Raw genomic sequence first — 26,794 nt, forward strand, 5'->3', positions numbered from 1 at the left:
CCAAACCGTCCCCTCTTATACTGGACCAGTTGCGCTTTCTTTCTCTTGTAAGGTCGTGGGGTTGGAGGGGTGAGCTCTCCTCCCTTGGGACCTGGTCTACTTTTATCAATCTGTCTTATTTCACCTTTGGTTGGATCCTAACTGACTTTGATTAGATCCTACTTAGCAAATGGACATTTTGCTTGGAATTTTATTTCCCATTCCTTCATTGTAGTTTTATGATGGACCCCGAAATTCTCAAACCTCAGGAATGTTTATTGTTGCTGTTTGTTTTCTATTTTTTTAAATTTGCATTGAAGAATAATATATTACAGAGAAGTGAACGTATCATGAGTGATAGCTCAATGAATGTCATAAACTAATCGCCCCCATGTACCATGAAACAGAACATGACTAGTGTCTAAAAAGTCCTCATCATGTCCCCTCCCAGTCAGTAGCCACCCCACCTCCACCCCTGGGTAACAATGTTCCTGATTTCTAACCCTAGGTTACTTTTGCCTGTTGTACTTTGTATAAGGTTTTGACTTATTTTGCACAGCTTTATGCTTCTGTGATTCATCCATGTGGAGGTAATTATAGACCTTTTATTCTCCTTGCTGTGTAATATTCCATTGTATTTGTCATAATTTATTTATCCATTCTGCTGTTGATGGGCATTTGAGTAGCTTGCAGTTTGGGGTTATTGTGAATAATATTGCTGTGAACATTCTAGTGTGCTTTGGGTGAGCATCCATGCACATTTCTACTGGGCAAATACCTAGGAGTGGAATTGCTAGAACACAGGTTATGCATACATTTAGCTTTAGCAAATTCTTGTCTTGGTCTCTAGACCAGGGCTTGTCAGCCTCGGTGCTATTGACAATTTGGGTGAGATAATGCTTTGTTGTGGGGTGCTGTCCTGTGCAGTGTAGGATGTTAGCAGCATCTCCAAATCCCCAGCATCACCCATTAGATGCCAGCAGCAGCCTCCTCCCACCCCGTCATCATGACAACCAAAAACCTATCCGGACATCGCCAAATGACCTGTGGGGGTAAAATCACCCCCTGCTGAGAAGCACTGCCCTGGACTAAGTTCTGTGAGGGCAGGGACCTTCCCTGTCTTATTCCCACCAGCTTTCCAGGATCAGGCATGTAGGAGGCACTCAAGATTCTTGTTACCTTGAATCTAGTTCCAAGACCTTTAAAAAGCAGCCTTGTGCAGGGAGTGTCCTAGGATGAGCTTCACCCAGCGCCGGGGGCAGAGGGTTCTGGGCACAGATCGAGCCTGAGCAGAGCAGGCCCGGGGGTTGCCTGGCAGTGCCCTGGACCCTGTGTGGGGTGCAAGGGGCAGACCACCGAGGCCCTGTTCCCTCTCATGTGCACCAGGGGGACGGCCTGTGGGGGTGGCCTGGTGGTCCCCCTGACCCAGCCTCGCCGGCCCCCTCCCCTCTCCCCCGGGCAGGCGTGGCGTCCTGCACCTGCACGAGAGCAGCGGGATCCACGACATCGGCCTGCCCCAGTGGCCGCTCCTGCTCTGCCTGATGGTTGTCGTCGTCGTCCTCTTTTTTAGCCTCTGGAAAGGAGTGAAAACATCGGGAAAGGTAAAATCTCTTTGTTTCTTTTTCAGATGGGAGGTTGGCCTCAGAAAAAGCAAGTGTTTTTTTTTTTTCCTCCTATATCCATGTAGTTGGTCAAAAGATTCAAATCCCAACTGTGCCACTGACTCGCTAGGAGACTTTGGACGAAGCGTGTCCCCTCCCTAAGCCCGAGTAATCAGGGGCCCCTCAGGCTTTTCCACCAAAGCTCCCCTAATAGCAGAGACCAGGGAATGGAAAACCCCAGTGGCCTTGGGGCAAAACCAAAAAGCAGCCCATGAAATGTCTTTGATAATTCTTGGATTCTGGCACAAAACTTCATGCCAATGTTGCATTGTACTCGGGAACATAATCATTTACATTATGATAAAATCCATGATATGGCCCCTCTGAATTTAAAAGAGATGCTGCAAAAGATCCCTAGTTGTCTCCTGGGGTTTCACATTTCCTTTCACGGGGTGCTGTGTGCCCCCCGCCACCACCCCGGCATGCTGGGGAGAGGAGCATGGGGTCAGATGGCCTCTCAGGGCCTGCTCAGGGGTGGCACCCTGGACCCGGTGACTCCGTCCCTTGTAGCCAGCCCTTCTGGGGTGGGGTGTTCTCAGGTCATGCCCCATGTTGATTCTTAGCCTAAGGAACCTCAGGGGATCAACAACCCCATCTGGACCTTGAATTAATTCAAGAGGATGTAGCTGGGAGATGTTCTTTCCCAGCATCTTGGTTAGCTAGTGCTGTACAACAAACCACCCCAAAAGGTAGTGACATAAAATACAACCCCAAGATTCGGTGGGATCAGCTGGGTGGTTCTTCTGCTCCGTGAGATATGACCTGGGGCTGCAGACATGGTGGACATGCCAGGCTGGCAGTTGGTGCCAGCTGTCGGCTGGAAGCTCAGCTGAAGCCGTCAGCCAGGGCACCTTGGTTATTTTCCATGCAGCCTCCCCGTGGGGCTCTGGCTTCTTGCAGCATGGCGGCTCGTTCCAAGGGCATGTTCCAAGCAGACACGCCCCAGTGTGCAAGTGGCTTATCCAGTCTCTGCTTGTACCATGTTTGCTTCTGTCCCAGTGGCCAAAGCCAGTCTTGTGGTAAGGCCCAGGGTCAGTGTGGGAGGGGACTGCCTAGGAGTGTGAGATTATTGGGGTCACTGAGGCAACGGTCTACCCCAGTCAGGTAGGTGTGGATTTTGGAAAAGCTTCATTAGGCAACTGATTTTGGAGGTTTGAATGCATCAGGGTTCTCTCGGTGCTCCTGGAGCTCTTGGTCCTGCCATTGAGAGCGAAGATGGTGGCGGGGGACCAGCAGCCAGGAGGGGTGAAATCCATCAAGAAGCACTTGAACTTCATCTTAGCATGTAGGAGACATGATGTCTGCTTCAGGGAAGGACCCAAGTGAAATGCAGTCCAGGGCCGGGAGGAATTCTGAGAGAGAGAGTAACCAGGCCAGGACCACTGCATTCCCCGTGCCTGGCACATAGGAGGTCTCTAATAAATATTTATGGAAGAGCAAATAAGGAGGGGAGGGAAAGTGGGAAAGAAAGGAGGAGGGTGGGCAGATGAATTTGGGGAACTTCATTAAGTGTTCTTTGACTTCATTTCAACTTATCAAACATTTATGGACATCCACAATGTGCCAGGCTTGATGCCGGTACTAGGGATACAAGAATCCATAGGATAGATTCCTTTCTCAATTGCTTAAAACTTATGTATACTACAGACAGTTTGTGGGTCAACCAATGTCACTAGTTTCTTGGGTATCCAGTCAGAGATAGTGTGTACGTCTGCGTGCATCCCCCTTTAAATAAAAGCTAACTGTATGCACTGTTACATATCCTGCTTAAAAACAAACAAACAAAAAAAGCACGAAACATTAATTACCTTGGAGATAATTTCATGCCAGATATTCAGGTTGTACTTTAATAGAAATGCAAACTCTGAGATTTTAAATGAATTTAGTGGGTCGCCACAAACCATTTTTAAAAATGAAATAGGTTAGGCAATAAGGGAGTGTGTTGCACAGAGTGAAGTGCTGTTGTACGGAATTTTTGTTTCAGTGTAACCATCTATATGTTTGTGTTGCTTTACCTTGATGTACAAGGTGTTCCTTACCATGCGTTATGATCAAAAGAGAGTGAGGGATGCCGCATCGGCGTAGGCAGGAAGCTCTTTCCTGGGAGAGGGTCCCTGAAGGCCCCGGGCCGGTGGTGTTTGTGCCGGGTCTCTAAGGACAGGTGCGGGTAGAGATGGGCGGAGGGAAGGGGTTCTCGGTGGAAGGAAGAGAGGTGCGGACGCCCAGGTCAGCCTTGCCTGGCGCTCCCTGTGCCTTCCCTGGGGGTCCGGGCAGGGGTCTCCTGGGCTCTGCCAAGGGCCACCAACAGGGCCCCTGGGGGAGCCAGGGCCCACCCCTGTGACCCGCAGAAGCTAAATGAGCCTTGCCACTGCCACGGCTGATTGGAGAACCTGGCCTGGGTGCAGGGCTGCCACAGGCTTCTCATGGTGCCCCCAAGATTAAGCCCCCCACCCAGGGCTGTGCAAATAGGGCCATCCACAAAGGGGCAGAGCCGGCCCCAGCTCGCTGAGCATGGGATCGAGGGAGCAAGCATAAGTTGTCTCCTGAAGACTGAAGCTAAAAAGGGGCCTGGCCCCGCCAGGAGTGTGCAAGAGGCACCGAGGGGTAACCAGGGGTAACCAGGGAGCAGGGGCAGGCTCTCTGCGTGGACACTTGGGGAGCCAGGGGCACGAAGCCCTCCTGTGGGCCTCAGCCAGAGCCACAGCCTATGTTTTGTGTAAGTTCCCCGAGTCCTGGAAGCCGAGCAGCTGCAAGTCCGCTAACTGAGCCCCTGAAGGGCAGAGCTGGAAGGTCTTCCAAGCTCCTTGTGCACATGGGGAATCTGGGGCCTGGGAGGGAAAGGGTTTCCCAGTAAGGTCTTTAGCAGAGCCAGGACTTGAACCTGGGACTCCAATACAGTGAGGGGTGAAGAACATGGGCTTTGCAGCCAGACCGCCAGGGAGGATGGGGGTCCGAACTCCATCATTTACTGCTGCGCGACCTGGGGTTAATTACTGTCCCTAAGCCTCAGCTTCCTCACGGTAAGAGGAGGGTGCTGGTAGAATGGAAGGAGAGGTTGCAGGTAAAGGCCTGGGGACAAGGCTGGCAGATGGAAAGTGCTCAGTAAGTGATTCTCATCATTGTCTGCTTCCTCGGCACCCCAGCCGCCCTCTGCCCCACCTCAGTTCGGCAAACACTGCTCTGCCCAGTCCCTTTGGGTCTAGGCTCCCACCTGCTCTGTTTACATATTGGATTAAATAAACTTTTGGAAATGTCAGTCACCCCTATGCCTGGAGGTAAATCAAGACAGTGAAACTAAACAGAGTCAGCCACCACTCTGCCCAGTTCACTGCCAGGTTTGGGGATGGGGAGAGATGGAACACTGCCAGAATTCTCATGTGCCCACACTCCATAAATATTTTTTACCATGTCTTCATTGTTACAGCAGTTGTCCCCAAAATCCAGTTCTGAGGATCACAGATTCTAAATCTGTAGAGATTAAATTAATGCAGTGTTTGTAGTGATAAAGCTAGTGATGTCTGCGTTAGGTGGACTTTACAGGGGATCCAAAGCAGTGTTTCTCACATCTTAAGGTACATACAAATCACCTGGAGGGTGTGTTAAACCTCAGCCGGCCAGGTCCCTCCCTAAGAGTCTGATTCAATGGGGGTAGGAAGAAAATTTGCATTTCTATCTTCATTTTAAGAATCAGCACCTAAGATAAGCTCCCAGGTGACATCTTTTGCCTGATGCCTGGTTCCTTAGCAAGGCTTGCATACCTTTAACAACAGGGACCTCACCACCTCCTTGAGCAGCCCATTCCCTCTTTAGACAAGTCTGTCTATTAGAGAGTTCTTCCTTTTATGGTGCTGTGATCTTCTCCATCATGATTATCAGCCATGGGTTTGAGTTTGGCATCCTAGAACCGCCTAAGTTCCAACCCTTATCCATAGAAACAGAATAAAAATTTGGATTTGGAGTGATAGAAGTCAGTGGTCTCCTTTGGGGCCTGAGGACATTTGCTGAGACCAGTGGGCTTCCCAGTGTTCTCTTCACATCACACTGAAGCTTGGGCAGTGTCTGGCTTCTCATGGCCAGAGATGCATTCATTGCCAGTTGAAATTCTGAGAGCAGATGGGGCTTTGGTTAGAGACAACAGAGCCCAAGTGTTCCTCCTGTTTGCCCAGCTATTGGCCAGCAATCCAGGGACCTCCCTTTACAACACAGAATCTTAGGCAGCTGAACTCACATCCACCATTGATTCTGAGAGCCTTCAACAGATGCAGGTGATGTAGCTTTGAACACATGTGCATGGACAAAATAAGACACTCCCCCTCCCTCTTCCTTGATTCTGACGTCAGTGTTCCAGGTCAGCTTTGTCTCTCAATCATGTCCTGATGTGTTCCTTGAGGAAACTGAATCCACATTGGAGCAATGCAGGGCTGCCTCCAGACCCCGTGGGCGTTAGAACTCTGGATGCTGTTTTTCAGGGGGAGGATTGTGGTCTCACCCAGCCTGCTGGGCTGGATGATGGTCTTGCAGCTGTTGACATGAGTTGAAGGGGAACATGACCATTAGGACTCATCACAAGGCCATGTGAGAGCTCCCCCTTCACCAAGGTCTTAGATCTGTTTGACCCCATGTGGGAGAATGAATCTGGAACTGATGTGAGGTCACCCAGATGCAACCACATCACTTTCCAAGAACTGTTACCCTCTTTGTTTGTTTGTGGCAATTTGTTCTCCCTGATCCTGCATCCCAGAAAGAAAACAGAAGCCAAAAGCCCTTGTCCACAAAGACCCCCGTTGAACAAGGGAATGATGGAGAAACATAGGATAACATAAAGCAGAGGAAGCTTTCCTGATTCTCTCTGAGCCCATATGACACAACCATTGTTTGTTGATGTGTGTAATCATTCATTCATTTGCTCATTCTTAATATTCGGTTTTTTACTAACTTAGTCATCCACTATTCCTCTCATTTATCACTCACCCACTCATCCATCCATCCATCCATCCATCCATCCACCCATCCACTCAACCATCCACCTACACAACCATCCATCAATCCAATCATTCATCTATACAACTATCCAATCATTCATTCACCCATCCAACAAACATATTTTTAACCACCCACATGTGCCAGGTCCTGGAAATGAAGTTTGAAAAATATGGGCATCTTGCCTCTAAGGGGCTTATGGTCTAGTGGGAGAGACAGACTAGTCAACAAGGAGGACAAACCCCAGCTTTAAATACACATATGGTAAAAATATGACTCAATTTTCTACATCTCAATTTTTGAGCCCACATGTTTCCAGGCTGAGAAGTAAGTCTCCTCAGTCATGTTTCAGGGCTCCCACTTTTTCCCTAGGGTTGTGTGAAGATTCTAGGGGCTGCATAGTGCCAGGGCTTTGGGAAGAGGGGCCATGTCAGCCTTAAGTCATGTGTCCTCTTGGGTTTTAGCTGAGTCTTCTTGGGTCTGTCTATCGTGGTCCTTTCTTGATCTCCTTGGGCCACAGTCATCTTGCTGCGAGGTTTCCCATGGCCACATCTGCTTATAGCAATGATTCTTAACCTTGAATGCACATTTGCATCAGCTGGGGAGTTTTAAAAAATACTGGCGTGTAGGCTCCACCCCAGACCAATTAAATCAGAAACTCCAGGGATGGGATCAGAGCTTTGAAATTTCTATCTATATGTTTCCCAGAGTATTCTAGCATGTAGCCAAGGCAGAGAACCATTGAACTAGACAAGGATCCTTCTCTTGCCTGGGATCTCCTCTCTCCCTTCCCTTGCAATATTAAGGAAACCCATGCAACCCCACCTCCCACCTTTCCTGTCTGATCCCCTCACCTGGGCAAGGGGGAAATCCCTGTTTGCTCTGGTGGTAATCTCTTCCCTTTTGTGTTTCTGGACCAGACAGTTTGTCTCTACTCCAAATCCTCTCCCAGTAAGATGAAGAATGGCCAGAGTTTCTGCTTTCTGGCTAGCTGCATCCCTTCCTGGGGGCTGAACTTAGAGTAAAGGGAAAGAGAGAGAGGGAGGGCAGGGGAGAGTTCTTGCCAGTTCCCGCCAGTCAGGTGAGTGCAGCCAAGGCGTACTGATGCTGTGATGCATGACGGGAGACTGGGGCACAAAGGGGTGTGTGCGTAGTTCTCTCCTAGGTAATCTGAAAGGGTCAGGAGAGGTGGCTTTTGTAGAGGAGGTGCCCAGAGCTGCAAGAATCTAGTCTTTGCCCCCAGCACTCTGTGTGTCCCCCCAGCGCTATCTGCAGTGCAACCTCCTTGCCCGCTCCGTTCTGAGCTTCCCTAGGTTGTGGCCTGGTCACTGCTCTGTCCCTGGAGTCTGGTCCAGGGCCTGGCCTAGAGAAGGAGCCGCAGCATGTGTGTTAGATGAAGGAAGGTGGGAGAGGGCATGGCTGGCTGCCTGGGAGAGGGCCCCGGGTGAGGGACAGAGCAGGGCTCTCACGGAGGGTCCGTTGCCCAGGTGGTGTGGATCACGGCCACGCTGCCTTACTTCGTGCTGTTTGTGCTCCTGGTCCATGGCATCACTCTGCCCGGCGCCGCCAACGGCATCAACGCCTACCTGCACATTGACTTCTACCGCCTGAAGGAGGCCACGGTCAGTGCCCCTTGGACCAGGGCTGGGGGAGGGTTCTCAGGGCAGGGTCCCAGCTCGGCCACAGACTTGCGGTGTAGCCCTGGGCAGGGTCCTTCCCTCTCTGGATTGGACCCTGCTGATTCCCCCTTCTTCAGAGCCTCCTCCAGCTCACCCAGAGACAGAACACAAGCAGAGACATCTTGGAGGTACCCAGCGCCTTGAGCATCTTCAGATCATGGCTGAGCTTTGAAACTCCAACCTCCTCCCTCAGGTCCAGCACAGTGACAGCACCTCAACATTTTCCTCCCCACAGTTCCCAAGGGCTTCTCCACACTTTATTTGAACTCACGGTAATCCTGGCAGGAAACCTAGAATTAGGAAGGATGTATCCCAGTACCCACCCCCCATAGTTATAACATCCCAGTACCCATCACGATGTTACAGACCAATAACCAAGATAAAAACCTACTTTCTGAGTAATATTCAGAAAGATAACAGAGCATAAGAAATGAATCAGCCTTATAAACTGTGAAAGAAGTCAGAATTCTATTTACTTTGCAACTGATTAAATATTCCACATCCTTTGTCTCAAAGAGCAGACCCCGCTTCCCCCACCAGCTTGCTCCTCTCCTTGTCCCCTCTGCCTGCAAGGCAGGAGGAGCCGAGACTAACATGGGTGGGGAGAAGATGGAGGTCTCTCGGATCTGAACTGCACCCCTTAGCCCGGGTGAGCTGGGTATAATGAGCCCTACTGCTCAGATGGGGAAACTGAGATAGAGGTGGCATTGGCCGGGGCTGGATCATGGGCCAGAGAGGCTGGAGAGGGGCTCAGGCCTTTAGGCTTCCAGCCATGTGCTTTCACCCCCCACAAAGATTCAATAAATGACCCCTTTGGCCCACAAGGAGTCACCGCTGTCAGTGAGCTGGTAGAAGCCTACTAGACACCATTATCCTTTGCTGAAGATGCTTTTCCATAACTCCTGAAATGTCATAACCTTTTGCCTTTGCCCCATCCTCATTCTAGCTTAGAACTGTTAATTTATTAATTTTCTTTGAAAGTCATAACATAAGATCAAGCCAGTTGAGTTCATCTAGGGTGAGCTCAGGCATTACCACCCAAGGCTGGGAGAGGCTAGAGAGACCCCTCTCCCAACCCACCCACCCCCACCCACTCAGCCTCTCTCCAGGGTTACTAGCCAAGGCTTATTTTGTGCAGGCTGTGGGAGGGGGTTTGTCATGGCTCCCACCTCTGGTTTAGGCCACATTTCCTTGGGTCTCAGAGCATCCCTGGGGCTTTCCAGCCTTTTGGATCAGTGAGATAGCCGAATTCTGGGAGAAGCAGAAGGTAACATTTTTTGTCTCCTGGTTTCAGGTATGGATTGATGCTGCAACGCAGATATTTTTTTCCTTGGGGGCCGGATTTGGAGTGTTGATTGCATTTGCCAGTTACAACAAATTTGACAACAATTGTTACAGGTAAGATACTTCCCAGGGCTCTGGAAAGCTGTAGATCCTGGAAGTTGACCCCAGCATTGATGGGAGAAAGGGCTCTGGTCTGGGAGCCAGTGCTCCTTTGTTCCAGTCCTGGCTCAGTCAGTGACTTGCTTTGTGACCCTGGACAAGCCAGTTCTCTTCTTCAGTTCCTTCCTCTATGTACTGGGGCAGAATGAGCCATTCTGGGCATTCTGTAAACTCTGACATGGCCTAGGGGCCTAGCACAGGCTGTCGGGAGGCTTCGAGAAGGGGTGATCAGCCCCTGATAGGAGATCAGCAAAAGTGTAGAGGTGAATTTGAGGTGAGCCTTGGAAGATAGTTAGGATTTTGGCAGGCAGACACAGAGTAGGCAACGTTCGTGGTGGGGGGACAGCACGAACAAAGGCAGGGGGGTGGTATGTTTGTGGAACCACAAGCTGGCTGGTTTGGTTTGTTCAAAGAGTACATGTTGGGAGTCACGGAAGATAAGCCTGGAAGGACGGTTTGGGCCATCTTAGTAAAGACCTTGAATGCCAGGTGAGAAGTTGGGAGGCACTAGGGAGCCACAGAAAGTTGGTTGAAGAAGGAGGCTGGTGACTTGATTCCCCAACAGATGAGTTCTGTATCAGACCCTGGTATCAAACTGTTCTGTCCAGAAGCTATGAACTTATTTCCTGTAGCAGCAGGTACTGACCGAGTGTGGTGGCGCACTGGGGTCCAAGTGGCAGCAGGGGAAACTGAAAAGGGAAGGGTGGCATTTTCAGCTTTGGGCGCCATGGATGGGCCAGTGGTCAGTGAGCGGGTGGAGGCAGGGCCAGTGGATTGGAACTGACAGTGCTTCTCTCCCCCAGGGATGCCCTGCTGACCAGCACCATCAACTGTGTCACCAGCTTCATCTCGGGGTTCGCCATCTTCTCCATCCTCGGTTACATGGCCCATGAGCACAAAGTCAACATTGAGGACGTTGCCACTGAAGGTGGGTGGGCAGGCAGACCACCTTGGCCTCGGCCCACCGAGGGGGCTGCAAGACCTGCTTCATTCTTGACTGCACAGCTCTCTGGTGGCAATGGGACTGGGGGGCTGGACATGGAGGTCTCCAAACTACCCATCTGATGGACTTTCCCTTGAGGTGGTCGGTGGGAATTCCAGGCAGTCCTGGGGCTCAGGGGGATTAACAGAGGCTTCCTCTGAGTCCGGCTAGACACCGACATAGCTTGGAGCACCAATCTGTGCCTGCCCCTGTGCTTGGTGCATCTTCCACACCTTCATTTAGTTCCCACAAGGCTGCGAGGCAAATATTCGTAGACTCACTTTAAAGGTGAGAAAACTGAGACTCAGGCTAAGTGATTATCCAGGGTCACCCAGCTAATGAGCAGTGCGGCCACCATTTGAGCCCACGTCAGTCCAACTCCGGAGCCTGAGCCCTTCCCCATTGCTTCTCTTAGTCTTATGGCCACAGAGAAACTGAGACCTGGGAAGGGGCAGCCTCCAGTGGACTCTGAGGACCATACGCTTTTGAGAATAAGAGTGGATCCCTCATGCTGTGCAGGAGGTGGGACTTGCAGCTTGTAACCTATAGCTGTCCAGGCAAGGCACTGCTCTCTAGCCTGGCTGGCACAGGTCAACCAGGTGAGTGAGGGCGTGAACCGCAAGCTTGTGCTGGCCTCATCTGTCATCTCCAGACCCTGCCCACACATGACTGACCAGGTGTCATGGGGCTGGGCTGGGGCTGAGTGGGCCTCAGATTTCTCTCCTGCCACCTGCAGCTCAGAGCCACAGACCCAGCCATTGATGAGGTCCTTGATGTTTCTTCCAGGAGCTGGCCTGGTCTTCATCCTGTACCCAGAAGCCATTTCCACCCTGTCGGGATCCACGTTCTGGGCCATTGTATTCTTCATCATGCTCCTGGCCCTGGGCATTGACAGCTCAGTGAGTGACCTTTCCCAGGAGCCCCCCACCCCTGCTCCCCTGGGTGGGGCTCCACCCCCACATCTTTGCTGCCTGAAATCACCATGCAAACCCCCGCTTTAATAGTTGTTTCCAGAAAGCCCTTTTAAGAATGCAGACAGGGGAAAGGCTAGACTTAGGCTAACGCCCCAAACCATGGAAATCCGAGCCAGGAGACACCTCAAATATGACAGCCAAACATACTCCTCTTGTGGATGGGGAACCTGAGCTCAGAGAGGACCAGGCCAGACTCCTGCTCTAACCAAGCCTTCTTTCCATTATAGTTTATTGTCGACAACCAACAGAAACACCCGAGCCTCATTAGTTTCTTAGATTCTATTATTTTACCCATATATAAGATTAGATCTTACACTTTATGTATATATTTTTCTTTGTCTTAAGCAGCTTAATTAAGGTATAGTTGACATACTGTACATATTTAAAGCATACATTTTGATGAGTTTGGACATATGTGAAACTATTGCCACAATCAGAATAACGATTATTCACCAACCTCAAACTTTTCTTAGTGTGCACAATTTTAAAATGAAGGATATTGAGATTACAAGAGAAAGTAAAATTTTCCTCCCTTACCAAGCTCTTGCTTGTAAAGGACAAATAGAGTTGTTTGTCTTTTTGATCATAGAATCAATCGGTTGGCTTATTTTTAAAAAGCAAATAAAGCCTAAAAGCAGGTCCAGATTTTAATGGTACTAACAGGGTGGCATGTAATACCTTCCACCCTTTTTGTAGTCCTGTATCTGCCACTTCAAAATGTGATCACTTGCCTTGATAATTAGATCCTTTGCCAATGGCTGCTGCCTGAAATCCCCACCATTTGAACCTCTTCTTTAGTGGCTGTTTCCAGAAGGCCCTTATTTATGTGCAGCTGCATTTCATGGGCATCGTGGCATTTTACCCCTTTCACGCTCCTAAAGGCTTATTAGCCCCTGAGCAGGCCGAGTGAGTGGGCCAGGGGACTGGTACGTGTTGATTGGGGAAGGCTCCCCTCTCTCACATAGTTTTGAGTCTGAGCTTGGTTGTGAGCAAGGCAGAAGTGGGGTGAGAAGATGGAGATGGGATCTGCCCATTTCTCCAGAGAGAAGAGGCAGGAGCCAGGGTGCATGAGTCCCAGGATCGAGGGGTCCGAGGGTGCCTGGGGCCTGGCACTGAGGCTCTGGCAGGTCCTCACTCCTGCACCCCACCTGCCTGCTCCCCTCCAGATGGGAGGCATGGAGGCCGTCATCACAGGCCTGGCTGACGACTTCCAGGTCCTGAAGCGGCACCGGAAACTCTTCTCATTTGGCGTCACATTTGGCACTTTCCTTCTGGCCCTGTTTTGCATAACCAATGTGAGTAGGGACTGGGCCCTGGGTCATCCTGGAGTTCTGGGGGCTCACCACGATCAAGTCAGGACTTCCCGGCCTCAGAGCTGCTGGAGCCAGGGTGAGCTCGGGGGGAACCACAGAGGGACCCAGCATCCTCACCCCAGGGCCTGGTCCCCTAGGGCTCCACCCCAGTTGTCTTCTCCCAACTCTGAGACCAAGGAGATCCAGGCCACCCCTTTGACCACATGATAGAAGCAAAGCAGCAGAACTCCCTTTGACACCCAACCCACTCTTTCCTGGCTGATGTACCCACCCTTAGACCCAGACTGCAGAAGGCCTCTGTTAGGATGCAAACATGTAACGGGAATACGGTAGCACCCTGCCCTTCCACCGCCGTTCTCAAACAGGGTCCCCAGGGAGTGGGACGGGGAACAGGTGAGTTTTCACGAACACAGCGGTCCACGGCCATTTCTAGCCAAGACGGCCTCAGGCTTTTTCTCCCCATGCCCCAGGGTGGAATATACGTGCTGACCCTGCTGGACACCTTTGCGGCGGGCACCTCCATCCTCTTCGCTGTGCTCATGGAAGCCATCGGAGTGTCCTGGTTTTATGGTATGTATGGTTCCCTGAGTGCATGGAGAAACCTCAGCCCCCAGTGCTCCGGGAGCCAGCCCTTTTACCTGGAGACACAAAGGGATTTTCCATTTCCAGGGAATCCACCTGCTAATTCCCGAGTTGAGCAAGTCGCTTTTTGGGGACAATGCTCACCAATAAGAATAAAGAATTCCCTTTAGCAGGAGGCTGCAAAAGCCCCAAAATGCATCCAGTATCAGCTTTGAAGGAGGAACCTATAAGGAAACTTCTGCCCTCTCAGTTGTATAATTCACTCTAGAGTAGGGTCACCAGATGTAGCACATAAGACACAGGGTGCCCAGTTAAACTTGCATCAGATAAACAGTGAATAAATTTTTAGTATAAGTATGTCCCCAAAATTGCATGGGACACACATAATAAATTTTTTGTTTCAAACTTAACTGGGTGTCCTGTATTTTATCTGGCAACCTTATTCTAGAGTCAGATTGGGAGATCATTTTACAAACCATCAAAGATGCTACAATTGTTAGGTTTTTTGTTGTTGTTTTCACACCACACCAAAGAATTTCTATTAGTGCTGTTCTCACTTTTTTCTATCCATCAGAAAGAGATTTCAACGGGAGAACCTGGGCTTTTCTGCCAGATCAAAGTCAGGAAAAACTTATGTATACATAGTTTTATCAAAGAGAAAGGGTGAAGAAGAGGAAAGAGCCAGGGGCTCTGGAGGCAAGCAGATCTGGCTGTGTAAACTTGGCAATCCCCCTCACTTCCCTGAGTCCTGGGTTCCCTCTGAAACATTAATTGGGGTAGCTCGTAAAAGATGGCAGTGCCCCTGACTTTGTCCCTGTTCTGTGCCAGCCAAATGCTTGCCCCAGGTTATCCCCAAAACCACCAGCCTCAGTGTCTGACCTCATTTCCCAGCTGCCCTCACCCTGGGGTGGGACCCTTGCAGGAGGGCAGCAGGGGAGGCCCAGGGCTCTAAGGGGCCAGCCCTGCCAGTCTGGGGAGGGGGCGTGGAGGGAGGGTGGGTGCTGTGATGGGCCGGCCCTGTGTGTGCACAGGTGTGGACAGGTTCAGCGACGACATCCAGCAGATGATGGGATTTAAGCCGGGCCTGTACTGGAGACTGTGTTGGAAGTTTGTCAGCCCTGCCTTCCTCCTGGTGTGTAGTGGTGGCTGGGGAACCCTCGGGCCGGGGGGGCTGTGCCCAGGGTGGTGGTGCACTGGGGAGGAGGCTCTGGCCGTGCAGGATGCTTGCCCTGTTGCTCCCTGGGTGGGCTCCACCGCAGCTGAGGCTGGAGCCCGTGGCCAGTCCCCAGGGGCTGTGTCTGCCCCCACCCAGCCCCGGGCCAGCCAGCTCTCCCTCCCTCACCTTTCCGTGCGTCCTCTTCCCCTCTCTTGCTCCCTGTTGTCTTTGTCTCCTCTTGTCATCTTTCCTTCTTGAATTTCCTCCTTTCTTTCTCTCTCCCCTTTTCCCTCCCTCCGTATTCTCTCCTTTCCCTGTAATCCATCGCACCCTCCTCTCTCGGAACCTTTTTCTTCATCTCCCTGTCTCCCATCTCCCGTCTCTCTCTTCTCTCCCTCTCCTTGCCTCTCTTTCTGTGCCCTCCACTCCCCGTGCCCTCCTGCTCCTCCTCCCTGTCTTGTCTGCCTCCTCGTCTTCCTCCCCCAGTTCGTGGTGGTCGTCAGCATCATCAACTTCAAGCCGCTCACCTACGACGACTACATCTTCCCGCTCTGGGCCAACTGGGTTGGGTGGGGCATCGCCCTCTCCTCCATGGTCCTGGTGCCCACCTACACCGTCTACAAGTTCCTCACCACGCAGGGCTCCTTCCGGGAGGTGGGTGCCCAGGCGGGGCGGGAGGGATGGAAGGGAGGGGCAGAGGGCACTTTTGGGGGGTTGGAATGAGAGGGGATGGGAAGGGGCATCCCCAGTGGTTGCCTGTTGGGGTTGAAAGAAGTGAGACAGGAGGATACAGACATTAGGGTCAGACAGACCCGCCACATCGGCCAAGTTATTTAACCCCTTAAGGTCTCGGTTTTCACATCTGTAAATGGGGATAATAATGCATACCCTAAAGGAAAGGGGGGAGCTTAGCATAGCACCTGGCCCATAGTAGATGTTCAAAACTTGCTGTTCCCACTGTTATTTATGTGGGAAGATGACCTCAGCCCTTGAGTTCGCTAAGGATTAGTTGCCTTAACTGGTCCTGCTCCTAAGGATTTGTCATGGCCCTGGATGTCCCACCCCCCACCCCCACCCCGGCCAAGCCCACTTCACCTGGTCATCTTGGCTTTTACCTGCCTCTTTCTTGAACTTATTAACCTAATCAGCCTGTGGTTTCCAAAGTACATTTTCTTCTCTTCCCTGCATGCACTGCTTGTGCATATGTACATGTTTACCTATTTGGGAAACAGTGTCCTTTATTCTGAAATTATGCCCTTCCTATTCTTTAATTGTTAAAATACCCTTTCTTTTATTCTTTTACAAACTAATGGTAATAGTGTTTTCTTCATGTCCTTGTGTTGTGAAATAAATATTTCATTCCTTCATTCCCTCATCCACTGACTTTACAGGTACTTAATGAGAGTCTCATATGTGCCAGGCAGTCTTCTAAGCACCGGACAAAAATTCCCTCCCTTCTGCAGCTTGTATGCCAATGGGGGAGCCCACTGGTCAGAAACAAAATGAGGACGCAAGGGAGCGAGCCCCTCAGGGACTTAGGAAAGAGGGCCCCTGCCCCGTGTCTACCCTCCCCGCTCTCCCATTCCTGTGATATGTTTCCTTCTGGGAAGTCCCCAAGCCTGGGAGCCTCAGCCTGGGTCACTGGGAGGGCCCCATGGTCTGTGAGCTCGTCCCACACTTGGGAACCAGGGCCTGTTTTGAGCCAGCTCAGAGCCTTCGATTCCTCACACTTCAGGAGTGGGGGGGGGGGGGTTCCCACTGTCTAGTGCTCAGTCGTGCATTGAAGGACATTTCCTGAGTGCCCTCTGCACGTCTCTGTGCCTTGGGGGGGCCTTCCATGACCCCCACGCGGGGCTGGGAGCCCCTCGCGTGCTCTTTCCCCTCAGAGCTTTCCCCTGCAGCACCCACTCCAGTCGTAGTTTTGAAAGGACCTGTGTGGTTACTTGTTTACTACCAGCCCCTATGTGCACTGTAAGCTCCCCCGAAGCAGAAGTGTGGGTCTCCTTCAACTTCAGGTCCCCGAGCCTGGCACATGTGCTTAATGACAGCAGATGGCTCAGTAGACATTTGCTGGATGAGTGACTCAACGTGAATCACAGGCTCCGTGAACAAGGGTTAGGAGTGTCTCGTGTGGACCTCGCAGCCGTGTGGGGCTTCGGGGCTGAGTGGCAGGTGGGCCCGGGAGGGCGTCCCTGGGCCGGGCTGAGGCCTCCTGCCCTTCTCCGTCCGTCACAGAGGCTGGCCTACGGCATCACGCCGGAGAACGAGCACCACCTGGTGGCCCGGAGGGACGTCAGGCAGTTCCAGGTGGGTGCAGCCCGGACCCTCCCAGGTGGGGGCCATGGGGACCCCCCCTCTCTGCCTCCAGCTGTGCACTGACCGGGGCAGGTCCACACGCCAGAAAACCCAGAGCAGCTGTGGGCTGCAGCCCCTGGGGTGTGGTGCTGGGGAAGGAGGAGAAGATCCTGTCCTGTACCTTCTGCCAGCCCCCCTGCCCCTCTTCTCCCCGTCTCAGGCTCAGACAGAGGCCACCAAAGGAAGGAGGAAGGAAAAAGGAGAAAGGAGAGAGGGAGAAGAGGCCTGGAGGGGTCCCTGGAGCCTATCCCTTCCTGGAGGTGTTAATTTTTGGCAGGACGCCCCATCTCTCTATGCCTGAGCATCCTCATTTTTAAAATAGGGAGCTATAGCCTGCCTTACAGGCCTCCCAACATCCAGGCCATGCCTTGTGTCTGTGTGCTGAGACTCACCCCAACGCCCCTTGATAGCAGAGGATTCTGATGCTCAGTGAGACTTTGTAAGGTGCTTGAGTTCATATGGCTTGAAGAGGACAGAGTTGGGACTTGAACCCAGGTCCTGAGGCAGAATGCCCAATCTTTCCTGCAATCTTACTCTGTCTCCATGAATTGTCACCATGAAATGTTACCAGAACAGGCTGAGAATTTCTTATCTTGTAGGAAGAGCTGCAGGAACCTCAGTAGCACGTTGACGTAAGACCCACGCTTTCCTCTTAAAAACACCAGGGGGTCTTGCTGTGTGACTTTGCCAAGGCTCTGTGCCCTTTCTGGGCTTCAGTGGCAATTGGGGAATCAATCTGTATGTTCTCTATGGTCTGCGGTGTCAGGTGTGAGGGGCATCGGTTTTTCCCGCCTCCTCGTTGCTTCTCATGCCCCGTCCAGCTAGTTCTTGGTCTTCTTAGACCCTGCCCCCCTCTGGCCTGTCACAAAGCTCTCCCTGTCCTCCTCTGCAGCTGCAGCACTGGCTGGCCATCTGAACCCTGGCCCCAAGGAGGAAACCCACGTTGCCAACACTGGGTCAAAGGCGTCTGCTTCACTACCACCGGCCACTGCCTTGGGATTCCTCTCCTGGAAGATGCCCTTTCGGATCCCCTCTTCTCTTTCCCTGTTACAAATGAGTCAGTAACTGGGTTTTATTCACCTTCTGTTCTTTTGGCCTGGGGGCTGCGAGCTTGGGTTGGTAAGCCTCCAGGGAGAGGAGGAGAGGAAGGAACGGAAAAACATGACTTCTGTTGAACCGCTTTTGTTTTGGGGAGAGTATCACCCACTTTGGGAATCAACTGAGGCTGTGGTCCATGGAGAGGAATCTGCTGTGGCTCAGGCAGAACCTCATGTTTGTTGTTTTGGGAGCCACAGAAGAAAATTCTCAGTCCACTGAATCAGAAAGACGATGATGCTTTGGTCAGACACACACATACACACACATACACAACCCCAAGTAAACAACCAAAACCCCCACTGAGTTTGGGGGACAGGTGCCTGGGTCCTCCCCCTCTTGCCCACCCCACTCAGCTCTCTGTGCCTGAACCCCAGTCTGGGAGCTTGGATTTGTGTTCCCCTGAAGTGAAGCCTGTGGATAATGGCTTTGGGGGTTCATGAGCTTTGTAGTTTTCACTCTGGCTAATCTGAATTTGATGTCTGTGTCCTGGGCCATTCCTCCTGGCTTCTGGGAGCAGATGTTCAGCTGGTCCAGAGCCGCGAGTATTGAGGGAAAGGATGTAGATCAGCTGCAGTGGGCAGCTTCTGGGCAAGCACATGCCCCAGACATACTGGTGGAGACCACGAAGCGAGCCACGTCCACCAAAGCCACGTGCTCATCTTGCTCTGTCAGACAGAGCCCAGAAACCCATCCGCGGTCCTTGATGCCTTCTCTGGGGAACTTGGGGCAGCAATCCAGAGAGGCCAGACGTGTCTCCGCCACGGGATTCTCTGCTGTCCCAACGGGACCAGGTGTGTGCCCAAGGGCAGCCCCACTATCTCTCATGTTTATTTATTGTTCACAGGCACCTGCAAAGCCCAGGAATCCCATGCTTGGTCCAGGGGTCTTGAGTGGTGGGACTTGGCCCCCAAAGTTTTCTTTGTCTCCCCTCAAGGACTAGACTTGGCACATTGGAGGGTAAGGTGGAACCAAACACACAGCACCTCTGGAGGGAGATGGCAACCAGGTCACTCAAGTTGAGGGGAGAATATTCTGGGTTGAGGGAGCAGGTTGGTGGTTTTAGGGAATTTCTAGTTTATTTCTCATGCACGCTCACAAGTGGTGCCCTCTGCTGGTGGTGGTTGGTTCCTGCTCAGTAAGAGAAATGATCTCTGGTTTGATAAATTGGTGGCGTTTCTTTGCAATTTCTGTTTATAGTTTGGGTCTGTTCAAGCTCCCGCTGGGAAATCTAGACTCCTGGGTTCACATTCTGACTGTGGGAGGCCCTGCTGTGAATCTTAGGCAAAATACAAAAAATGAAAACACTCTTCCTCTTTGCCTCAGACCCTGGGAGTGGAGGGAGACTGGCATTGTGAAGGTGCTTTGCACAAAATGGGGTGTCTCTGAGCCTGGTCCTGTAGTCTGTGGAAGACAGTTTTGGGGAGCCAACCGGGGAAGGGAGAGGGTTTTCTCTCTGATGGCCCCAAGATGTCACTGCCAAGTCAGGATCCTTAGATCCTTCTCTAAAGAAACAAGGGAAAACCAGGAAACTTTTGCTCTTTCCATCGAAAGAGGCCAGCCCAAAGCTGAGACAGCACAGATGGCAGGTGTCTTGACACCTGTGAAAGGTGAGGCTGGGGTCATCCAACAGGGAGGAACAATAAAGCGGGGCCTGGGAGAGGAGAGCCCCATCACTGCTGGAATCCACCCCGATAGCGACTTCCAGTCCTCCCATGAACATGGTCGTTCCTTGGGTTTGATGGTCGTTTTTTTACCGAGCACTTGCACCCATGCTGCCTCCCTGCCCCCATGAGGATGGCAGGGCTGGTTCCATCTTCCCCTTTCCCAGGTGAGAAAAACCAGTGCCCAGCAGTTCAGTCACTTTTGCTCAAGGTTTCTCCACTACAGAGGGATCAAGCTAGACCCTAAATTCAGATCCCCTGACTCCCAGCCCAAAGCACTTGGAAATACCCTGAACAGTATGGTTCGCCCCACCCACAGCTGTAATGAATGAAAAATCCATTCACGTGGCAAAGACGCATTTCTCAGCAAAAGAACGATGTGTTGGAAGAAGGGAAGAGGGGAGAGGATGTCATTTATTTTCATCTAGCTGTTTGCCAGAGAGGAAATTATTTAGCTGATCTCTTTTGATGAAAATAATCAGTCTTTGGAACCGTGGGGTGTGAAAAGCTGAGGCCTTTTGGCTGAAATGAGAGGGAACGGTCACAAAAGCCTGAGTGTAGCAGAACAGGGCATAATTCAGAAAGAGCCTACAGTTTTCTCTTTGCCATCTGCCTGTGGCCCTTCTGCTTCCAGACATTTGTCCCAAGGGGGCAGGGAGATGTGGTGCTAGTGGAACCAACACCAAACCAACGCAACGGTGCTGCCTCGTGGTGGAAGTTGGCTCCTGAGCCTGGAGTCAGGGGGTGGGAGCAGAAAGACCTGGCTCCAAGCCCAGGTTTCCTCTTGGGGGTGGGGGTCCCCAGGAAGCCCTTGGAAGATCTTGTCGAGGTGCTAGGAGACTTTCTGGGTTCATCTTTCCACCCGCACTTAATAGAGAAGGGTTATGTGCTTTATCATAAGTAATGTTTGACTTCTTTTTTGTGGTCTTCTTTTTAATAGCAGAGGTTACCCCGGACAAGGGTGCTTCTGTGTACTGTATATGGCACTTTTGATATTTTACCAGGTTTTAAAAGAATTATTATTTTCCATGAAATGTAAAATATCAGTTTAAGTGCATCATGTCAGCATCTACTCGATGTCTGGTTGTTTAGCGTCCACTTGATAGGTTTGATTCCAGATGCAGATGAGACAAAAGAGAAGGGGAGTTGCCATCTCTTGCCAAATAACTTGCTGAGCAAAAGTCCCCAAAGCTGCCTTAATACTTGGAGGGAGCTCCGCCCAGGTGGGAGCCAGTCCCCACCATCAGATAATTTTTTTCCAGTCCCAGTAACATGAGACTGAAGCATTCTTACCAAAGAAGTCATTTTTTAGGAACACAAGCCACCGAGCTCATTTCACTTCTTTGTTTTCATTGAAAGCCTTGAAATGGAGAAGAACAGAGAGGGAGTGTGGTGTGATGGAAACAGCACAGCATTTAGAGTCACACAGAACTCAGTCTGAACACTGGCTCTGCCGCTGACCCGCCAGGTGGCCTGGGGAGAGTGACTTCACCCCTGGGCTTCGGGGTGCTTCATCTGTAAAATCAGGGGTTGGATTAGATAATCAGAGATTCCATACAGTCAGATCAACTTCATGTCTCCATGACAATGTTCTTGTGCTAAGTTTACAATGAAGGAAGCACTTCACTCACTGCATAACTTTGCAAAATGATCCAGTGACTGATAACCTATTGAGCAGGGAAATGTAAGATTTACGGCCTCCAAAAGACTGGTTTTTTGGACATCCAGTAGTTCTGTTTCACTCTCTCAAGACTTTTCTTCACCTAATGCCAGAAATACTTGGCACTGAAAAAAAAACCCAACTCTTGTTTTGAAGCTTGTTTTGCGAGTCTGAGAGTAACACGTCATCGTGCCCTGGGAAGGTCCAGGATCCACAGCTCTGTGGGTATGCAGCAAGTGCTGTTGTTGCAATCGCTTAAGTCACCACAACACTGGTGAACGGGAGGTTGCTTGTGGGGTACCCATCCTCGTCCCTCTGTCTCTCCACTTCTGTGTAAATAGCAGCTGTTTCAATGGTATCCTCTCTGTGTCATGGACTGTTCCAGTGTCATGCAGATTTCTATGTCTGGTCTGGATTTATTTTAAAAACTGTTCTAGTCATGGAAAAGTAAGTGTACAGAATAATAAAAGATATTTCAACTGTGCCATGTGTCTGATAGTGAAGTTCTGAATGCTTTCTGCCATGGTGAAGTGCTATGAATTATGTAACGCAAGTAGGTTTAGCTACATTCAGTTTCTAGTGGGTAAAGAAGAGCTTATGGTCATAGTGGCCCACTTTTCAACCCAATAACTTTTTAAATGACTTGAAAAACAGGAGTCTGGAGGTGGGGGGTAGATTTGTAATCCTAGAGTGAGATTGACACATTTTTATTTAAACAATGGAAGATGGATACCTAGTGATACCAGGTTTAGTTGTCCAGTCTGTTATTTTTTTTAATTTTTAATTTCTAGGACTGAGCTTGGTATACATGTGCATTTTTCTGGGGAGAGGAATACTTTCACACTCAGGCCCTTATAGCTGAGTACTGTCATCATGTGGGGGAAGATGTGAACTTCAATGTAATTATTTTTAGTTCAAGTCAACAAGTAGATGTTTATACCAGTATAAAGGAGCTATTGCTAAATAACAATTCCGTCCATGTCCTCAAATGTGTAACGGCTTCTAAGTGAACCCAGGGGCTGAATTGGAGCTAATGAGAAGAAGTCAAAGAAAACAGCTTGCAAAGAGGGAAATGATCGTTGTTTAAAGCAATGAGCTCCCCAGCACTGGAGATATGCAAGTAAATTGCAGGCAATGTCTCGTGGGTAGGTCATAGAGGGGACTCAGTGTCAGATAGGGATAAGGAAGGAAGTTTGCATAACCTTTAAGGTCCCTTCCATTTAGAGCTTCTGGGATTCTTTTGGGACAACCATGAGCCCAGCCTTGTTCACGTACACCGAAAGAGGCAAGGAAATTTATGCAAAAGATCCTGGGGTGGGAAGGGTTTTGGCCTATGTAAAATTAGAGTTGGACAGACATCCCAGAGACAGTATTATTATTCTGATCATTTTGTTTTAATGAAGAATTGAAGATAGGGTTTATTATAATGAGTAAAACAATAACAGCCACGTTTCCAGCATTCCCTCGATCACGCTGACATTTAGTAAGTGGCCCTGCGGAAGTAGGGGAGGGAAGCTGGACCAGAAGGGACAGCAGCAACTCTGCTAAGGGTTTGGGGGTTCTGGCAACCCAGGATGCCTCCCTCTCCCCTAGGACGACAAATGCCGCAGAAGCCAGAGATACACAGGTGAGCCTTGCTTCAGGGCACCTGACGGGCTCTTGAGTTTTGCTAAATTTAATCACACCTGTTTTACTTTTTTTTTTTTTTAACGAATATAAAACTATTTATTGACCACTGTTCACCAGTATTTACGGTAACGTAAACAATATGCAGTTGGATAACATTCTGATTACTATGAAGTTATTGTTTCCCTGGCTTCTGCTAAACCCAGATACTGAAAAGATTGAGCCTACATGTAAGGAATGTGTTGGGGTAAAGAAAAAACATGTAGCTCAACAGTTTAGATTACAGAAGTCTGTTTATCCATTTATGCCAACATGTCCTAAACTGCAACATCTTTAACCGTCTGATTAGGTTTCCACGAATCATGACCTTTTTGGTTAATACAGCACAGGGATTTCAACATTCTATAAAGGGATGGCTCTATGGAAGGAACCTTTAAATGCCCATTTAACTAAGCCTTGCTTGGCAAATGAAAACACAACATTATTTTCATTGTTTTCTCATCTGGGTGGGGAGATTGTTGGTTGTGGTAGATTTTCCTTTCAGAGTTTTGCAAGTATTTTCCATTTATATTACTATAGATATAGACATGGATTTTGTTCTGGCTGCTTTAATTTAAATAATTTATGGAATTTAAGTTACTTTGTATTATATTTAAATTGTCCAATTAATTACTGAATCATCTATTTGACTGGAAAGTTTATGACTTCAGGAAAATTTTCAGTTTAACTTGAAACGATGTCTTGCCCAGGATGATGGCAGTCCAGAAGCACCGTGGACTTACCCATGGCTGTGAAGTGCCATTTTTGTTTTCAATGGTTTTGTTTTTGATGAATGTAAAAAATAATAAAAATAAAAAATAAAAATTACCTATGTATTTATGTATACACTCACACAAAAAATAAACAAAAAAACCTAGAATGGTCAGAATGGTCTCCTTAGGCATATATGGGGTTAAACACAAGTTCTGATTCAGTAGTGACTATGGAAAATTTTCCCCACATTTAGAAAGGCTGTTCTCTAATGCAAAGGAAATAATATGCTGTGGTATCAAATGGTCTTTTCTGATAGATGAAGCAACTACAGAAAGCTTTTATTTGTTGAAAGTAACCAGTGATACTGATGCAAAAACAAAACAAAAACCAATATCCTCCCAAAAAACCTAACAACTCCCCCAATAATACTACTTCAAAACAAACATATCAAACTTTATTTCCATTAGAACATAGTTATTCTTCACACTAATAAATCAAAAAACCAAGATCCAGATTATATATATATATAAATATATATAAAAAGCAATGCAAAACTATTATTGAGCCTCATCTTCTGGACAAGAATGCCAAGTTAGTGTCTCTTCATAAAAAACAATTACAATTTGAGGACACTTCGTTTGCCAGTGCCAAGTCTGCCTCATCTGAATCTTTCCATTTCATGAGAAACATTAATTCTCCACTGCTGTCTGTGGCACCAATTATGCGTTCAGGATCAAGACTGCTAGCAATGCCTCTTGGTTTGTCAGCAGCAGCTCTTTTCTTCTTTGATTTGCTGTCATCAGACTCACTGTCAGATAAAGATTTTCTTTTGGTACCATCTTTTTCTTTACGAGCATTTTGAGAATTAAGAAATGCTTCAGTTAACTCTGGGCAATCTAAATTTTCTTCAGGCTCCCAAGGATTGTCAGCATCTGTAAATCTCTTCACTTCAGGAAATAATACTCCTTCCCATTGACTACACGTTGATCCAGTACTTTTTCCACCATAAATTCTTCAGGCTCTGCCTCTTCGACTTTTTTACTCTTTCCATTCTGCTTCTTTCCCGTTTTTTGCTGTGTAGTTTTATTGGTGGCCATTTTTTATTGCAGACTTGAAGAGCTATTATTCACTGCCTCGGAGCTGCTCTGAGTCCCGGGTCTGCAGCATCCCCAGCCCTGGGCGCCTCCAGCTCCCTGTTTTACTGTGGAAGATGATGTAACTTCATTTGTTTCTCCTTCCAAAGATATTGGCATCTGTAGTCTCTTTCTAGGTTTTGATCTGATCATCTATTATTGATGATGAAGAATTATTAAAGCTTGAATTATTGGATCAGGAGTTATTAAATGAATAAATGGATCCATTTATCCATTAGATAAAATAGATAAATAGATAAATGGATCTATTCAGATCAGGAGTTATTAAAACTAAGTGTTTGTGGATGGAATTCAAAAGATTTTGGAATCTTCTGAAATTAATGGGGAAATTTTGTTTGAATCGGCTCATGTCTACCTTTTGGGGAAAAGGATCCATGGCATTCATCAGATTCTCAAATATTTGGGATCCGCAAGAATAGGTGAGCCTGGGGCCTCTCTCATCTGAGAATACAGGGCATCAGTCTCTGCCTTCCACCCAGCTAAATGAGGATGACAAGAGAGCTCCTTTCTGAATCTCCACCCCCTCCATCCTGGTAGCTTTTCTCTATAACGTGTCCCACCTAGAATACCTCATTTGCTTGCCTGACAACAATCCTGTGAGGTGGCAGCATCAGGAACAAAATGTGGCCCCCGGGACAGATGGGGAAACCGAGGGCTGAAGATGAGAAGTGATCCGCCCAAGGTCATGCAGCTACTGAAGGGCAAAAGCCGAGGTCCCCTCAGCCCAGGTCAATGATCTCCTCCTTATGTGTGGTGCCCTCTGGTGAGGCTAGGGATCGGACAGGTCCTGGCAGGTGCCCCAGAGCTGTGGGAAAGGACAGCAGGGCGATGAGGACTTGGTCACCAGGTGAGGGCTTGTTTCCGGGTAGTGGAAGATCACTTTGGCACATGGCCCCAAACAGAAGAGTCCAGGAGGCTCTGGATGGGTCAATGCTATTAGGGGTCAAGGCTATGGAAAAGTTTTGGACACTAGTACCCACTTGAGATCAGCTACTCCCAGGTTATGATTAAGTTACATTGGACAAGACACCATTGAGCCTTGTTTTCCCCATCTATAAACTGAGAGGGTAGAATGAGGTGATTCTCTACAGTCCCTATTATTTTTTGACTCTATGAGATAGTCTCAGGGAACTGCCACAGAGTGGCTAGACTAATTCATACCATGATGTGAATGACTACTTTGTCAGGCAAACAGTGGTAGACAAGGGTGAGAGTTGCTTCCCTTTCATGTTCATCCTACAGGTTTACTGTAGCAGCTGGCAAACCTTTTCTCTAAGAGTCTCCATTGCAGTTACTCAACTTTGCTGTTATAGCATGAAATCATCTTTATTTACAAAACAGGCAGTGGGCTGGATTTGGCCTGTAGGCTGTGTGGTTTGCAGACCCCTATTGTAGCGGGATGAGCAAAGCCTTTGGAGTTAGAGTAGACCTGGGTTTGAATCTCAGCTCCACCACTTACTGCTGGGGGACCTTCAGCAGGCTCTGTAACACCCCTAAGGCTGCCTTGTTTCTGAAGTGTGGGAATAAGAGCGCCAGGAGGAAGTTACTAGAAGATCAAACAAGATGATGTATGCTTAACAGCAAGCTCTCTGGAACCACAGTGTCTGGATACAAACCCTGGTTCCATCACTCAATAGACAATTATCTAACCTCCCTTTGCCCCCGTTAGCTATCTGTAAATGTGGATGACGATAGGCTCACCTGGTAGGTCCTGGGGTGGATTAAATGTTAATATTGC

At 49.3% G+C, this 26,794-nt stretch overlaps 1 protein-coding gene and 1 pseudogene across 1 annotated transcript in view; one reads left to right on the top strand and one right to left on the bottom strand.

The window, feature by feature from the left end:
• Positions 1 to 18,293, top strand: part of SLC6A2 (solute carrier family 6 member 2) — a 50,071-nt gene extending 31,778 nt beyond the window's left edge. The window contains exons 5-15 of the mRNA XM_037815988.1: positions 1,442 to 1,580; positions 8,108 to 8,242; positions 9,594 to 9,697; positions 10,546 to 10,670; positions 11,511 to 11,623; positions 12,865 to 12,993; positions 13,482 to 13,581; positions 14,625 to 14,725; positions 15,236 to 15,403; positions 16,985 to 17,056; positions 17,997 to 18,293. Coding sequence (XP_037671916.1) covers positions 1,442 to 1,580; positions 8,108 to 8,242; positions 9,594 to 9,697; positions 10,546 to 10,670; positions 11,511 to 11,623; positions 12,865 to 12,993; positions 13,482 to 13,581; positions 14,625 to 14,725; positions 15,236 to 15,403; positions 16,985 to 17,056; positions 17,997 to 18,020 — 1,210 coding nt within the window. The 3' untranslated portion in view covers positions 18,021 to 18,293. The remainder of the gene's footprint in view (positions 1 to 1,441; positions 1,581 to 8,107; positions 8,243 to 9,593; positions 9,698 to 10,545; positions 10,671 to 11,510; positions 11,624 to 12,864; positions 12,994 to 13,481; positions 13,582 to 14,624; positions 14,726 to 15,235; positions 15,404 to 16,984; positions 17,057 to 17,996) is intronic.
• Positions 18,294 to 24,459: 6,166 nt separating this feature from the next.
• Positions 24,460 to 24,999, bottom strand: LOC119519002 (annotated as a pseudogene).
• Positions 25,000 to 26,794: the final 1,795 nt, after the last annotated feature.

Source organism: Choloepus didactylus, chromosome 22 (assembly GCF_015220235.1).
Source record: "Choloepus didactylus isolate mChoDid1 chromosome 22, mChoDid1.pri, whole genome shotgun sequence".
In the NCBI taxonomy this organism is placed as follows: domain Eukaryota; kingdom Metazoa; phylum Chordata; class Mammalia; order Pilosa; family Megalonychidae; genus Choloepus; species Choloepus didactylus.